The 17,144-nt window shown below is 43.1% G+C and overlaps 1 protein-coding gene across 5 annotated transcripts in view; it reads left to right on the forward strand.

Moving 5' to 3' along the window:
* LOC121329233 (vacuolar protein sorting-associated protein 13D-like) overlaps nt 1-17,144 on the forward strand; it is a 64,667-nt gene that overhangs the window by 18,917 nt on the left and 28,606 nt on the right. For 3 of the 5 annotated variants that reach the window (XM_041274716.1, XM_041274715.1, XM_041274717.1), the window contains exons 23-43: nt 588-714; nt 809-989; nt 3,702-3,926; nt 5,356-5,533; nt 5,763-5,982; nt 6,422-6,593; nt 7,594-7,709; nt 8,239-8,478; nt 8,949-9,223; nt 9,673-9,806; nt 9,936-10,091; nt 10,485-10,665; nt 10,781-10,855; nt 11,243-11,446; nt 12,167-12,256; nt 12,804-12,944; nt 13,466-13,594; nt 14,158-14,232; nt 15,690-15,795; nt 15,883-16,038; nt 16,831-16,966. In XM_041274716.1, the coding sequence (XP_041130650.1) occupies nt 588-714; nt 809-989; nt 3,702-3,926; nt 5,356-5,533; nt 5,763-5,982; nt 6,422-6,593; nt 7,594-7,709; nt 8,239-8,478; nt 8,949-9,223; nt 9,673-9,806; nt 9,936-10,091; nt 10,485-10,665; nt 10,781-10,855; nt 11,243-11,446; nt 12,167-12,256; nt 12,804-12,944; nt 13,466-13,594; nt 14,158-14,232; nt 15,690-15,795; nt 15,883-16,038; nt 16,831-16,966 (3,317 nt within the window). The remainder of the gene's footprint in view (nt 1-587; nt 715-808; nt 990-3,701; nt 3,927-5,355; nt 5,534-5,762; nt 5,983-6,421; nt 6,594-7,593; nt 7,710-8,238; nt 8,479-8,948; nt 9,224-9,672; nt 9,807-9,935; nt 10,092-10,484; nt 10,666-10,780; nt 10,856-11,242; nt 11,447-12,166; nt 12,257-12,803; nt 12,945-13,465; nt 13,595-14,157; nt 14,233-15,689; nt 15,796-15,882; nt 16,039-16,830; nt 16,967-17,144) is intronic. The other 2 variants (XM_041274718.1, XM_041274720.1) reach the window with 2 other exon arrangements.

The raw sequence follows: 17,144 nt of genomic DNA on the forward strand, positions 1-17,144 counted from the left end.
TCTAAAAACTTACTGTATGTGCAAACTTAATGGAGTTCGGAGGAATCTGTGCTTCTGAATCGAGGAACTTGAATAGAGTAAAAATATCTCTATTTTTCTATCTCTATCTCCAGCGAAGATTTGGTTGAGAATTCACAGATGAGTTTGGACTCAGTTCCTCAAATAGATAGCTTGAATACAATTATGTTGGTGCAGATAAACGGGGCAACTGTTAAGTAAAGGGAGGGAGGGGCAAAACACGGTGGTGTTACATTTAGTTTAGAAATAAACTAGAAACTAATGACAAACATTTCGACTAGAAGTATTTCTGTCTTTAATCTCTTTTGACATTTGTTTTATACTGTTATAAAAGGTCTAGTTGTTTGAACTGAATCTCATGGACACTAATGTGACGTCAAGTCTGTACAAATAACAGAGAGTTCAACGACAAGGGTTGTTTAAATAGAAATGTTACAGCAGTTGCAATAAAAAAATACACAATACAAAGAATTCAACAAAATATTGTTTAAAGGGGGGTCATAAGAGTTTGGCCCCTTTTAACCCTGGGCCTAGATGTTATCTGTGACAGATTTCCTGTTGTTTTCCAGATGGAGATCTGTCTTTGCAGGGTAGCCTGGGAAGCCTGTCTCTAAGCGACCTGACCCCCCATGGAGATCTGTACCGGGAGCGTTTCACCACTAGAGGGGGCGAGGCACTGATCTTCGATATCTACAAGTAATACATCGTCTGTGTCAAGTTTAAGAAGCTGGGGGGACTGTTAAGCTTTGTAATGTAATATAACTTGTTTATGACCTGCCTTATTCCACAGGTACGGTCTCCCTGACCCCAGCCTGTTGCGAAGGTGTGATATCAAGGTGAGCCTGCAGATGGCGTCCGTGCAGTACGTGCACACGCAGCGCTTCCAGGCCGAGGTGGTGGCCTTCATTCAGCACTTCACCCAGCTGCAGGACGTCCTGGGCAGGCAGCGGGCCGCCATGGAGGGCCATGCAGTGAGTACCCAGAACCCTTCTGTGCAAGCAGGACACAGCCAGACATCTGCGAAATTGAGAACAAAAAAAATGAATGCAAAGTAAAGACCTAAACTTACAAAAAAAATACTATGGCACTTCCAACTTCTTTTTTTTTTTTTTTTTTTTTTTTTTTAAGTACAGTGTTCTGTTAGCACAAAAAGGACCAACTGTTCTTTTCTTTATTCCTATTAACAAAGTTTACAGTCTGCCAGACAAAGCTAGATACTGGCAATAGACGCTGGTTGTTTCCATGCTTACACTGGGCTGATATTGTAGACACAGGGGCTTCAGTTTCTAGAGCTTACCTTCATTGGACGTGAAGCAGAAAGAAGAATTAATTTGAGGGTCTTTTGGCTCCAGCTTGTTTCGGTGCCTGTAAGCCACGAGAAATGTGATTTAGAGGGGAGAATTAGGCTGCTTGAATAAGCACTATCTTAATAAAATCTAAAAGAGTAACATTTATCCAGCCGTTATAACAAAAGGCAGCTGAATCATACGCAGGAATGTCAGTGTAGGATTTAGCTGGCCTCTCTTGTAATGACTGGATAAATGTAGCTCTTTCAGTTGGTATTAAGAAAGAGAAAGGGCTTTTTCTATCCCCCTAATTCTTTTCTCTAAATCACGTTATTTATGGATTATAGACAATGCAACAAACTAGAGCCAAAAGCCCCCCGAGCTTAGACTCATGTCTGTGAAAGGTGAAAGACCTCTGTCTGTTTGTCACGACATTCAAATTAGGTAGAAAAACAGGAGTTAAATTAAATTTAAAGAAAAGTAAAATGTTAAACGTGGAAGATTTAAGAGTGATATCTCCCCGGGGAAGTTATTTTCCAGCTCCTAAATCATTACCTTGTCTGAACTACAGGGGTCAGTAGTGCATCACCAAAAAAACACTGCTGCCTGTTAGACAGCATTGGCATGCAAGACAAAGTGTTAAGGAAAAACAAGCAGGGTGAAACCAAGAAAAGAGACTGGATAACATACCAGACTGGAACATTACCAAGTATTTCAATAAGTAGCTGAGGCGATTTTGATTAATTGCTGTTAGAAAGCTTGACAAAACTCTGGTTAATTAGGACTAGGATTTGTTCTGTTCTACAGTCCTGTATGTTCTAAACTCAAAAACAAAATTGAGATTTTTAACAACCTTATGGATTATGTAAAAAAATAAAATAATAATAATAATAATCTTGTAAACATACTTGAAATGAAACAAATCTGATTGCTTTCTGATTAAGGACAGGATGCAGCACTGATGAAGTTAGGAGGCATAGTTATCAGAAGGCAAACTTACAGAAATGCAGCTTTTCTGGGTAGACAGGACTAGTACTGGCTACAGTTTATACTCAGGATTCTGTTCATTTGGCTGTTCAGAGAGTTCGAACACGTACAAAAGAATGATCTTTTGCATGTCAACTCCCAAAGACGTGGAACTTTTTCCATATAGTATGAAGATCATCTTTCTTTCTCTGGGTTTAAAGATCATATTTGGGAATTGCTTAGAACCTCCAGCTAATGCTTCTCCTTCAGACCACATTGACAAATAGATATGTCTTCTTTATGCTGTTCTTGGATCTCTGTATGCTGCTGATTTAAGTTTGAACCACACATGTTTTTATTGTGTTATTTGTACTTGTAATTGTCTCTGAGTGTTTTACAGGACCTCCTTGTAAATGAGACCTCAGTCTCAATGGTTAAATCTCTTGGTTAAATAATGAAATAAGCAGGGTCTGCGGGGGAGGAACAGTGAAGGTGTATTACTGTGTTTTGTGATGCACACATAACTGTTAGAAAGATTTTTGAGCTGCTAGATTGGTGCTTCTTATGTTCCGAGTGTGGATGCTGTGTTTGATTTTTGTAGTGCTTTGATGCAGATCAAATACATATAGACAATAGTAGCATGTACTATGCTGGCTAAATTGAACAGTACTGTTGTAACGTGAAGTCTATGATCAGGAGCCAAATTATATAACAGTGCAAGGGTGGGTTTAAAAAAGTTTTACGTAACTTGAGAAAGTGTTTCTGGTTTCTTAGAAAAAATTTAAATAAGCTTTAATTAATCATTTTTTTAGGTAGATGAGAGGATAAATGTGGCTCATTCACTTTGCAATAAGCTATGCTATGCCTCTGGAAGGCTTTACCATTTGTTAAAGTATGTCCTTACAAAACCCTGAGGCAAAATGTAATGGTACCCTTGCCTGTATATATTTTAACCTCTAGGTCAAGTTATAGGTATCATCCAATCAAACTGACCAGTGTATCTCAGACATTGCTCAAAGTACATACTTCATAAAATAAATAATTCCTAAAAAGTCTTCATTACCTCATACTTGTCTTTTAAAGTGATGAACATGTTTTGGCATTGGATCACAGTCTTTGAGCAAGCCTGGAGGAAGGTGGGATTTCTGTAATGAGGCTTGCATGAAAATGATTACTTCAGGCGTTCACAGAGTTTGTTAAACACACAAATAAAAGATCAGTCTTGAGTTTTATTTTTTTGAATATATTATATTTTACGTTTCTTAACGTCTAAATAATTAACAGGGTATTTTATTTCATGTTTACGAAGAAAAGGTGCAATTCCCCTCACATTGTCCCGCAGGGGGTGTTCAGACAAAAATAGCGCTGATGCATTTCCCTCATGGCAGCACAGTGCCACCCTCACTGACTCCTCTCCTCTGTCTCTGCCAGGTTCGAGAGCGTCCTCAGCGAGCTGCGCGGGTCCTCCTAGATATTGAGGCAGGCGCCCCGGTCCTCCTCATCCCAGAGAGCTCCCGCTCTCACCGCCTCATCGTGGTCAACCTGGGCAAGCTGCAGGTCTGCAACCGCTTCCTGAATGCGGGCTCACCGGGCACCTTCTCTCTCCGAGACAAGGTAGAGAAAATTACCATGGCTCATTCCTTTTTCCCATCTCTGGTGAGTCCTCTTTCTCAAGTATCTCCTGTCCCGTTTGAATGCCTTGCTTGCTTTTTCTTACCTTCTTTATCATTTAACAAATAGCAACCTAAATCAAAATGTTGTCAAAATCAAAAATGGGTCCTTGAGTGGCTAACTTGTTATAGACAGGACCACGTGGTGTGCAGGGTGAGTCATAGAGACAAGAAGGGCAAGTTCTGGCTGTGCAGAGGCACTAATCTTTGCTAGGCAGTTAAAAAGGAGTGTTGTATTGGCACTCCCACAGGTTGAGAAGGCAAAATCATCAGAGACTGTTTATCCTCAACTTGCTACAGCAGCCCCTACTGGCCTGGTGCCGGGTGAGCGCAAAGCTGAAACCTGCAGTACTGGCCCTTCTCCTCCAGGAGGCGGTAGCTTGCCAACATCTACTCTCGAGCTCCTGGGTGTAAAGAGGCAATTGATACATTTTCATCTATTGATAGTTCCACAGAAAATAATCACAGCACTGTTCTGAAACCTGGTGAGGCATTATGGATTGACATGAGATAATAGCATCTATTTGAAGATATTTGTTTGTGAGCTGTACTCTTTGTACAAACAAAAGTGATTCGATATCCTTTAACTGTTTTATGGTGTTTGTTGTCTAACTGTGAAAGTTAATGCCATTTTGTTTTCGTTTGTTAAGAATTTAATTTTGCATGCAAATTCCTACAAGGATCCTACTTGTTTCCAGGTACCCCTCTGAGCATGGCTTGTGCCTGCATGTGCGTGTGTGTTTCCTTCTCATTTGGAAGTGTGCTTGGATTCATCTGTTCATTTCACTCTTCTTTGTTGAAAACTTCCCGCTAATCAATGAAAATACAATTGTTTAAACAAAACAGAAATATTATTGTTCTATTGTTTGGGTGTCAGTATGGTTTTGGGTTCTTTGGTCAGTTCACTTCTGCTAGCACCTGTGTCTCTTTGTTTGGGGAGAAGCTTGGCACTTGTGCTATCAGAAACCAGGTCAGATTTGTGCATTGCACATTTCTGACTGGCAGACTGAGCTCTAAAGTATTGTCAGGAATGCTGTGGTAGATTCTGTGAAACAAAAAAAATAATGAGTTGATATTCTGAATTGCATTTACTGCATGATGTGGGTTATTACTTGATAACATTTGATGTGACTAGAAAGAGGCAGCTGGGGTAGGTTTTTGATTATTTATTATTTATTTATTTATTTATTTATTTATTTATTTATTGATTGATTGATTGATTGATTGATGCTTAACATCATAATTCTCTTAAGACAACAGGACTGCTAACTTGGCTTGGGTAATTGCCCTGGTCATTACAAGTCCTACTTATTATGGAACTCCGTCCATATAAGCCCCTGAAAGTGATCAAGTGAACATGTTTTAATGTGACATCTTTGATGCTGACCTAATGCTGTTCTGTCTTTGTGGAGCAGGATCGTGAGAAGCGTGCCACCCAGGGTGAAGGTAAGAAGAGGGCGAGTGAGCAAGAGACCCAGAGTAAGCCTCCCCCAGACCAGGCGAATTCCACGAGTGCCCCCCCTGCTTTCACTTTGGGCCGCCCACAGTGGGGGCCGGGAAGGATGCCCGTGGTGGACATCCCGGTAAACCCAGGTGAGGGTGGAGTGGAGCAGCAGTTTGACAGGCATTTTTAAGTCATGGCTTCTTTTTTACATATGTCTAGAACACTGCTTATCCAGTTGTGATGAAACTTGTTCCTGTCAGAATCGGGGACAGTCCTTCTGCTGTTGGTCGCAGCTACATTGTTACTCAGTGGATGTAGATGATCTCCTTTTTCATTGAACAAACAGTCTACTTTTTCCCCCTGGTTCTGTCTCCTCAGAGGACCATGTGTGCCTGCTTGATTGCATTGTGTTGGACCTTCAGGAGATGGATATCTTTGCTGCGGAGCAGCTGCCTCGGGACAGCTCGGAGTGTGGGGAGGATGAGAAGGAGGCCAGCACAGACCTGCTCTTCCCCTCCTACTCGGTGAGGCGCACCGGGGTCAACCTGCTGAAGGAGCGCTGCCGGCTCAAACTGCAAGTGGAGAGGAACCTGGACAAGTGAGCTCCCAAACAACAAGCAGGCTGCAGCAGAGATACCATCAGCTCAGGATATACTGTTTATGAAAGGAGAGCAATTGCAGTATTGTGGTACCAGAATCAGACTCTGGGGATGTATGGAGATGCCTGTTCATCTCTGTCTGCATTTTTCTGTCATTGCATTACACTCCTTGATGGACTTAGAATAGCATTATCCCAGCTGTTTCATCACAATTGGATGGACATTTTGTTGTTAACGGTGTTTATAAATCCACAGCTATGGCCAAAAGTTTGCATTACCTTGAGAATGAACTAATTTTACTCCATAAAATTGAATGAAACTATTTTATTTTATTTTTTAATTATGTCTCAATCCTAAAATTGTAAGTGATGCAAAACTTTTGCCAATAGCGGTACACTTCTTTGTAACTCAAAGTAAACTCCCCCCCCCACCATTCAGGGAGCTGAGTCACGCCGTGCCGGACATGTCTATCCATGGCAGCCTGTCCTCAGTGCACTGCTCCCTGGACCTGGAGCGCTATCGACTCATCAGGGGACTACTGGAGAACAACCTGGGGGAGCCAGTGGAGGAGTTCCTGAGACCCTACAACCTGCAGGACCCCAGAAGCTATGTAAGAGAGCAGCACCTACCCCCACATACCTGATACACTCACTCTACACAAGACATCCGACAGCATCCCAGCACCTACACACACTCTATACACACAGATCACGACCACTTACAGAACCACTGCAGCCACTTGATACCTATACCTGACAAATATTTTAATCCTAGGTAAACCAGGGAGGGAAATGAGACTCCCACTGCATAGCAGTTGGAGACGTTCCTGGTTTTACTATGAGTTTTTTGAGACAAACATGAGCTTGTTACCAATACACTGTGGCTAATCAAGCATGTATTAAAACCTGGAGTGGACAAGACTGCTATGCAATAGGAGTCTTATTTCCATCCCTGTAGATAGTGACATATATTTTGGAGTTAAAAATAAAGCATCTGTGGTAGAGGTCCACCATGGGCCCTGCTTTCACCATGTGACCATGATTTCCTTTGGGTGAAGCATCTGCCAACCCAGCGCTTACTGTCATCTCTTTAAATCTCTGTCAGGTCAGTACAAATGTTTAATATATTGCACCACAATGCGTGGGCCAGAAATGCTATTTGCATAACAAATAGATTGCAAGTGTGACAGCTTCCGTGTGATATCCATAAATATTTCCCTGTTCAGTTCTTATCAGATTAGTCATGAGACCAATTTAACATGACCGTCAACAAAGACTGGCTTTCATTTTCTATAGAGGCCATTGTCACATGCCAAGATGTATTCCCATAACACAGGTCACTCCATTCAGCAATGGTTGCAGCTACTAAATCAGTGATTGTCTGTGGCTGTGGATACAAGTGTATACTCGGATTGGTGCCCCAAAATATTAATCAGAATAAGTGAAAAAGTAACCAAAAAAGACTGATTCTATTCAGATTGCAGCCTTATTGTTGAAGGATTCTAGATCTTTAACAGTGAAATTAAGCAAGAAATGAGCTAAAAATGTATCCACTTGTTTTCAAACATCAGTGTGTGTCCAGGTGCTCAGTTGCTGTTTGTTTCTCTGCAGACGGTGCTGAGTGGAGAGGTGTACACAAGCCTGTCCTTCCTCGTTGATATGATGAATGTCAGTCTGGAGCTGCTCGATTCCTCCCAAACAGCAGGGGGCAGCACCTCCCTCGCAAGGTACACTTTCCTCCATCCAGTCTGTCATTATGTCAGGCTGGAACAATAAGAGAGATTTTCAAAGCTCTTTACTCTAAGATGTACTCCATTACAAAATAAACAATCTAACTTCTTAAAAGTACTTAAATTAATTACCAGACTCTTTCTAGTAACTAAGTCTCCCATTTAAAATAAAAAGCTATGAAAAATAAGTTAGGCTTTTGTAAACCATTTTATAGTCCCAGTCCCGGTTCCCATTATCTTCTGAAATGGTTTCTGAGGTCAGTAAACTTTTCTTTTTCTTTCCATCGCTAATAAATAGATCTATTTTTAGAATCGTGATCTCTTCATTGGCTTACACTCAGGATCATTAATAGATTCAGACATTAAAACTAAAGGAATAAGGCTTTTCAACAGGACTATACTGGATGTTTCAAAATCAACTTTTGAAAACTTCATTGTGAAAATATGAGATGCTCCACACAGGTACAAAGCTGATTGATTTTTATTAACTACTTCTTGACACAGTGCTGCTTTATCTGCCTCACAGGTTTGATTTCATGAAATCCAAGCTGTTGTTTGAGAGCTTTTCCAATGGCACCATGTCTGTGAACCTGGTGTCACACTCCCTCCTGGCGTTCGATACTCGCAGCGTGGGGCACAGAGCGACAAGCAAGGGACAAGCTACCAGTGGGACAGAGCAGCAGAGGCATAATGTCTTCGACTGCATTCTCCAGCCTTCCAAAACCGGGGCCAACCAAGCATCCCTGCAGATGGAGCTGCACTTCCGGTATTGCGAAAGTGAAGCTGTTATCAGCACTAAAAAAAAAATGACAGCGGAGGTCCTCCTATTCGGACCACCAAGATTTAAAAAAAAAAATCGAAAGGGGTGGACGGTTTCCTTCATCACATCCTGTTGACTGTATTTAAAGATAAAGTCCCCCTAAATAGAGCTCCTAGAAACATGTCTTATTTCCAAGATGGTACACCTGATTGTCCCCATGCAACACTTGAGTCTATTTTACTGAGTTCCGATATCCACAAGGGGGCAGATAAATGGTTGTACGAAATGTTTGAGAAACTCTACTGAGATCACAAGTGTACTTTTCACTACTGAATTGATACAGGACTTGTCAGCTTGTTCTGATCTTGATGAGATCCTATATAGAACTAGGATGTTTTCAACTCCTTTTGAAATGGAAAATTCACACAGTGAATGCCTGTGATTTTTTCTTTGACGTGCTGTTCTTTACCTGCCAGGTCTACGCGTGACTCTTCCAGTTTCACGGTGGTTCTGAATAACCTGCGTGTCTTTTTGATCTTCGATTGGCTGCTGCTGGTGCGTGACTTCCTGCGCACTCCGGGGGAGAAGGCTCCCCCCCCTCCTCGGCAGCGCTGGTCGAGCGGGAGCAGCACCGAGTCGGCACCATCCGGAGCTGTGATGCCCAAAACCATTAAGACTGGTGTGGTGACCAAGCGGTCCACCGTCCCTGTCACCCAGGAGCACCACCTGGAGGTGAAGATCAACATCACAGGTAAGAGCCGGCTCCAATAAGTGGCCCAACACCAAGGCCTTGAAGAGATACAGTATCAACATATTGTTAATATTAAGTGATTTACCAGTTTAATATTATGCGTGTTCTGTGTAATTTGATACATTGTTGTTTTTGCTTAGATTCTTATTTGCCATGCTTACTAACTTTTTGTAATTAATTAATTAATTAATTATTGCACATATAATCAGTTCAGTGACCAGTTCCAAATACCTGTTCCTCGTCAAACAAGCACAACATGTCTTGCAGAATTCCACGTTTTGATTTTGAGATATACTGATGTTAGGACAGTAAGTTTCAGGCTCAAACGTTGGGCTGATAAAAGCCATGTATTTGGAATTTGAAGAAACTGGATATTCCACACTGCTGTTCCTCAGCTCTGGCAGGTGATACTGTGTTAGTGGCGTTCCTGTTGATTGACTGTGTTTTAGGCACAGAGTTTGTGGTGGTTGAGGACTCCTCTTGTCTCGACACCAATGCCATCATCCTCAAGGGCACCACCGTCCTGACCTACAAACCACGCCTAGCCGAGCGCCCCTTCTCGGGCAGCCTCGCGGGAATCGAGGTGAGAGGCACGGGCAAATACTGAGTGACAAAAAGTTTAATCGGTTTAGATGTTAAATGGAAACCTTAATGATCTCTTTCCCTTCATCCCTCTACTCCCCTCTCCCTCCCCCCATCTGACCCCTCCCAGGTGTTCTCGTGCCGACTGGACAGTGAGCAGGAGACGGCCCTCTCTATCATCGACCCTGTCAATGTACAGGTGGAGCTGATGGGGAACCCCACCTACCAGAGCAGCTCTGGACTGCTAGATGCCTTCAACACAGAGGACTTCCCTCCGCTGCTCGAGGTCAGGGGGCCAAGCAGGGTCACCGTGGACATCATGGGGCTGAACTTGGCTAGATGTTACAACTGCATTTAAATAATATATATTATAGTAATTATTGAAATGAATGCAAACACTTTGGAGGAAGCGAAAGCTCTGTACCATCATAGTTGAAACTAGGGAACAATAATCGATTCTAATAATATTATAAATCATGTTGCATGTTTTTATTTTTTTTATTTTTTTTTACTGACAGCCAGCTACTGAGATGTTGTTATTTTTTTAGGATTTGATTTTAGGGTTTCAAAAGCAAGCTAGTGGAAGGCAGACACAGAGAGAGAAAGAACTACAAACGAGGGAGACAGCAAATGGGCTCTATCCCTAAAGCCATGCCTCTGCCTCCCTCCTCTTCCCTAGATCCAGTTCCCAGCCCTGGATATCCGCCTGTCCTACAACGATGTGCAGCTCTTCCTTGCCATTGCCAAGTCCATCCCCACCTCGGGGTCCACATCCCCTCCAGACCCCACCCTGGACGCAGAGCCTAGCACCTCCAAGACCACCCAGGACCTGTTCAGGCACAAAACAGAAGCCATCCTGGGTGAGCTCAGGACTGTAAATCTGGATTTATGAGGAAGGTGTACTGTGTAAACGGTGTGATGTTTGTCTGCATGACACCTTGAGTGTACATTAGGTCCTGTGTCTTCTGTTTGCAGAAACGCAGCTGACTCGATTGCAGGACCTGGGCTTTAAGAAAGAGGACTGTCGACGGGCCCTGGTTCTCTGTAAAGGTACTGGCAAGCATTGCTAGGAACAGGGTTGGGGTCAATTCTTTGTTTTCAATTCCTTTTTAGAATAAATTCTCAATTCCCTTTTAATTGGTTCCAATTCCAGTTAGGAACATCTCTGGATGGTGAATTTTCCAGGGGATCAGATTAGGAAAGGGGAGTACTAGATAACGCCTGTTATTCTGTTATATTAGAAGCTGCTCTGGTAATTGTGTGTAAGAGGGTATTACTGCTGTTATGCCAGTGTAAACATTAAATATGCATTTTGTTTATCACATTAATATGGTAGGCCAGTGAAAAATGTTTTCAATATTTTGCTCTTGTAAAATGCACAGTGGGCCAATAAGCAGTCAACGGTCACTTTGTTTTCATTGGCTCGCTCCCCGATAGGTCAGCTGGACCAGGCCGCCACATGGCTCTTCAAGAACGCAGAGTCAGTGACATCACATCCTGCAGGCAGCGCTGCCGCTGGCTGTGCCCATCCCGTGGCCCAGCCTCTCTCTGGGGTGGAGGTGAAAGCGGAGAGCGTGTGTATCTGCTTCATTGATGACTGTCTGGACTGTGACGTGCCACTGGCTGAGATCACCTTCTCACGTGAGTGTGTGTGTGTATGTGTGTGACGACCTGTTGATGTTACACCCCCACCTTGTAGGGACTTAATTCTTAAAGATAGTTTTTCCTTCTGCATTGTCCTAATATTGAATTTCTTACCTGCTAATACCCTGTCGTGTATGTATGATTTTCTGTTGAAATTTTGGCAACAAAGACTCCCCAAGGCTTATTTTGACCTGGGGAAGTGTGTTACTGTTGCGCTGTCCTCTGAAACCCAGAGGGGAAGCTCTGAGGAGCCGTTTCAGATGCATTCCTGTTTTTGGAAACAAGTCGGCAAAAATTGATCTAAGCAAAAACCACATTATAGATACAGAACACACAATATAAGAAATTCAATTTTTTCAGAAATATGGATATAAAGTAATTAGAAATATGGCTCTAAAGCCCTCACTGCAGATTCTGACCTTTTTTGAAACTCTAAAAAAAATAGTTTGAAGTTTGACTAGGTACCATAAATAAGAGACTTTTATTCTAAGCCTGTTTATAAGTCACTTAAGACAAGATCAATAGAGACTGAATCTACTGCCACTGGCTATTGTTAATTCAGAAGTATTTAGTTTAGCTGCAATATTTAGGTAATCCATAACCGTGTTGACTCTGGGGGAAAAGTAAAACAATCTCTAATTCACATGTGTGCAGAGCAGCTTTCTTGTGGAGCAGTGTGCTGGTGTTTTGGTGCTGATTGAAGTCTTGTTGTTGCAGGACTGTACTTCCTGCAGCGGATGGGTTCAAACCCAGAGGGGACCGCCAGCTTCACTCTGTCAGGAGATTACTACAACCGTGAGCTCTCCGGTAAGGGAACTGTGTTTGTGTAGCTTTTCTCTCTAAGCTACACAAAGCTTCTCAAACCCACTACCTTCCACACTGCAGCCCAGCATTCTAACCACTGAGCTTCTCAAACCCACTACCTTCCACACTGCAGCCCAGCATTCTAACCACTGAGCTTCTCAAACCCACTACCTTCCACACTGCAACCCAGCATTCTAACCACTGAGCTTCTCAAACCCTCTACCTTCCACACTGCAACCCAGCATTCTAACCACTGAGCTTCTCAAACAAGCTACCTTCCACACTGCAACCCAGCATTCTAACCACTGAGCTTCTCAAACAAGCTACCTTCCACACTGCAGCCCAACATTCTAACCACTGAGCTTCTCAAACAAGCTACCGTCCACACTGCAGTCCAGCATTCGAACATCGGATCTTCTCAAACACTCTACCTTCCACACTCCAACCCAGCATTCTAACCACTGAGCTTCTCAAACTCACTACCTTCCACACTGCAGTCCCTAAGCACGTAACAATCAAACCTTCATAACCCTTTCATTCTTGATTCTAGGCTGGGAGCCATTCATCGAGCCCTGGCCTTGCTCTGTTACCTGGCAGCAGCAGGCCGCTGGACATCTGCACCCTCCTCGCTTGAAACTGGGCATCAAGGCCAGACAGAGACTGGACGTCAACATCACATCTGTCTTACTAGGTATTGCTGAACCATTTCTAGTGTCTCAAAACCCACTAAGAGGAGAACCTGCTAGCCTTTTGAAACGATCAAAGCTACCCAAATGAATAAGTACATTTTGGTTTGTATGTGGAAACTCTGTATTTACATTGTATTGCAATTATCTGGGCAGTTCCAGAGGTGTACACTCACTACAACAACCAATAAACCATAACTGTAAGCATCTTTTATATTGGGTACACTGCATTGTCCTTTTCCCCCTGGAGTGGAGTCGGCTGAAACAAGGTGGCTTGTTTGATACATTCAAAGGTTCTGCAGTCATAAAGTAAAGTCATAAACAACAACAAGTGTGAAAGAACTAGAAAATTGCAACGTTTACCTCCTGTGCTTTGTTAATACAAGTTTAAGAATGTTTTTTTTAAGAATGTTTAAAAATGATTCTCTGGCGTTTAGCCTAAGGTTCCCTGAAGTGCGATCTCAAAATGTTTGATCCCACTACTGCCTCTGTAACCCAGGCTCTCTCTGTTGCTTGCATCCCCTAGTGCAGTACAACACGACCAAGTCCTCCTGGCTAGCAGATTACTGCAAGGAGGCAGAGCTGGGACAAGCTGGGGCCTCTCCCTCGGTCTCCTGGATGGGCTCTTCGGTAGACCCCCCATCCTTCGGACAGAGTGAGTCTGTGTGTGGGGGGGAAGGGGGAGGAGCGGGGGTAACCATTTATTGATTGTGCATGCATACAAATTAAAACTGATATTCAGAAACTGAATAATCTCAGCTACAGTTAACATGTAATAACAAAACTGATTGTAATAATGGATTTAGTAGCTAACGTGGATACCTGCAATATTCAGGTTGTCCCATAAGTTTGGCATCATAGGAATTAATATCGGTAGTCTCTCTGTCTCTTTTGAGGTGTGAATTGTACTTAAAAAAGAGCAGCACATTCACATCATTTTGGTGTGTGGTGCTGATAGTCAATGGAGTGCCAAAATTTGCATGTAATATCGTCTATGATCCTCGACTTACTGCATAGTAAGAGACGCTGTCAAAGCAGGGAACATGTTGCTGAGTGAATACTGTTAGAGCAGTCAGTCTGATCTCATTATTCATGCCGCTACAGTATTGATCGGAAGGAAGGTCTTTGCTGTTTCACTCTGTCCTTCTCCCTGGTTATTGTATCCCTCCCTCAAGCTCCCCCCCTGTCCCCACTAACTCTCTATCTCTGCTCTGTTAGGTCTCCCTCTTGCCTACCTTAGAACTAGAAGCACAGCCAGCCTGACTAGTCTTGAGAGGCAGATCCACTCTAGAGGTACTGTTCTGAGCACAGATAGGTTTACAAACAAATGCATTAAAGAGTCACCCCCCTGTAGCCGGAGGAACCACGATGGACATTTTCCCTTTACTAAATTTAAATACATTGGAGTTAGTTTTTAGTCAATACTGGAAATAGTGAAAATACTTAATATATGACTCTCTTCATGTATTGACAAGGGGAAGAGACTCGATATATTACATCTCCAGAAACAGCTCTGGCTGGCTCAGTGAACTGCCAGGGGGGTCTGCAGAACAGAAGAGAGGGGATCCACGGCCAGGATTGTAGTCAACAGCTCTTCGAAGAAGACTACTGCACAGACGCACCCCTTGGTTACACTGTGATCAGAAACAGGATCTGTGAAATCCCTGTGCAGTCACGGTCACAGAGATCAGTAATGCATCCACACACGTCCAAAGGAGAAAATGATTCTGTGACTCAAGTGAAACCAAGCCCCCACAGAATGAAATAAAACAAAACGTTGTGAGGCAATCAAATGCAACACAAGTTAATAATAAATTAACCAGTTAACAAACTCTGAAAGCAAAACTGTACAAGACAGGAAACAAGACATTCACACAAATCAGTTAGCTACTAACATGCTGCTGTCTCGAGTTTCGTCTGCTTTGTAAAACAATGCAGACTGATACAAATGTTATAGTCTGGCTGGAAAAAGAAACATGAGTGGGATAGCGCACAGGCACCTGGGTAGGCCAGTCCTTCTGTAATCCATTCTTGATTAATGCCAATCCTCCACAATCACTAATCTTATGAGTGTATATTTTCCCATTCATTCACACCATGAGGAGAATGACCCATGGAAATACTTACCTCTTTAGTGTATGCTGCTGTTCTGTTGAAGGGTTATCCATACATTGTGGAAGCGCTGGTTTATTTTACTCATGAGAGTGTCTGTAAATTTTTTTTTTAGATTATGGTGAATCCTCTATTTTATATTATGGTACTAGGGTTTGAAATTAGCCGTATTCGGCTCCAGCTGACATCACAATAGGCCTCAAATGACACAGCCTTTGTGACACACCTGACAGCGTCACTGCATTTTTACAGTTCTGTATATAAGAAGGGAGTAAAGGTAACCAGCTGCAGTGTAAAGAAGCTGTGCTGTGTGTGCAGTCAAACACCATGGTGGCTTGCTAACATTAATCAGTGTGTCCTCCAGGGTCAGGTTAGCTGTTAAAAACGTTGATATAATGTTAGTTGCAGGCAGGAACAGATATTGGGGGTGCTAAGTAACTGAGCGCCTCAGAACAAGACTTTCTGCTCACATCTGATCGCTTATGAAATGTGCTCTGCAGCACTCTGAAGTGCTCAGGGGGAGCGGAGCTGAGCATGCTGTTAAGTAGTGTTCTTTCACTGAGCTGCTGTGAGCTCTGAGCAGCTCACTTACTTAAAGTGCCCATTGTTTTCAACTGCTAAACGAACTTGCCTTGCAGCGGATGTGAAGCTGTCAAAGAGAAGACAACCGTTTGTGCCGTACGCCTTGAGGAACCACACCGGCTGTACCATGTGGTTCGCTACCATCACCATGACACCCACAAGGTAAGCTTGACTGTACTATTATTGTTTTGTTGTTTTTTTTTCTTTTTTGACACGTGACCTCACGTGTCATTCTGTTCTTGTCCACAGGGTGGCTCTGTCTCACAGTGGAAGTTCAGACCCTATCTCTGATAGGGACGGGGGGAGGGGCTCAGATGACACCCTCAACATCAGCGAATGGCGTGAAGTCCTGCCAGGAGAGGAGATTCCCTTTGTGTTTGAAGCCAGAGAGAAGCTGCGTCACAGGTACACGCCGCAGGCACTCTGTCGGGGACTGGCACTCTAACTGGAGTCAAGCTGGGGAAAGAGCAACCACTGGAAGAGATAAACTGTGTCAATAATGGGAAATGGGCTCTGTTTTTCACTGCGCTTAAATGATGACTTAATGCAACAAGATTTAAAAAAAAAATGATGCCAAAATTCATGCTTTTTTTAAGGACATGTTTCAGATGTTGCTTTTACTCCTAAATCACATTTACAGTAGAATCTGTCATATCCGATCTTATAAGATACCATACCATCTAATAACTGATGGACCTGTGGTTTGTGTCATTTACACACCAACTGAATGGTTCTGAGGGAAGCTGATCAATGCACATTTTATTACGGGTCTACAACAGTAAATTCAGCTCTTAGCAGGACAGAATGGATTCAGCTGCAGATTAAAAAAAACATGGTGCCAGTGAGCGCTAAAATTCTCGCTCTGAGCCTCTCGGTTATTTAATGCACTGTATTCCAGTGTTTTGTTTTGTAATCATTTTCAATAATTTTCTTTGTATAGTATACATACAGTACCGTACTTGCGCACACTGATGTGCCTGACGTTGTTAATTTATAAGGCACCTAATTTATGTACGAAACATTAGCTCTGCTAGTCTGTTCCCAGTTCAGTGGTACATCGTTTGATAGGCCTTCTGGTTAAACACACAACCGCTGCTTGGATGAGACAGCAGGTGTGTGTGTGTGTGTGTGTGTGTGTGTGGCTGTGTGTGTTCTCGTTGCTTTGGTTTCTCTAACCCACCTGTCTCTCACTCTCAGGCACACTCACGAGTTGAAGCTGCACCAGTTGCTGGTGCGGGTGGGGGGCTGGGAGCAGGTGAAACCCGTCTCCGTGGACAAGGTGGGGGTGTTCTTTCGAGACGCTGCACCCGACCGCAACAACCCCTCCAGCATGGTGAGTGAGACTGCACACACACTGGAGGCTTGGGGTGCAGAGAATGTCCATCAGTGGGGTCCCAGTGAATCATGATACTTCATTCACATGATGTATCATAACATTATGAAACTCCACTATCGATACTGCTTAGCTACTTGTAGTCCTCTAAGTTGTAATTAAGTGATACTTTTTTTAA

This window comes from Polyodon spathula, chromosome 16 (assembly GCF_017654505.1).
Source record: "Polyodon spathula isolate WHYD16114869_AA chromosome 16, ASM1765450v1, whole genome shotgun sequence".
In the NCBI taxonomy this organism is placed as follows: domain Eukaryota; kingdom Metazoa; phylum Chordata; class Actinopteri; order Acipenseriformes; family Polyodontidae; genus Polyodon; species Polyodon spathula.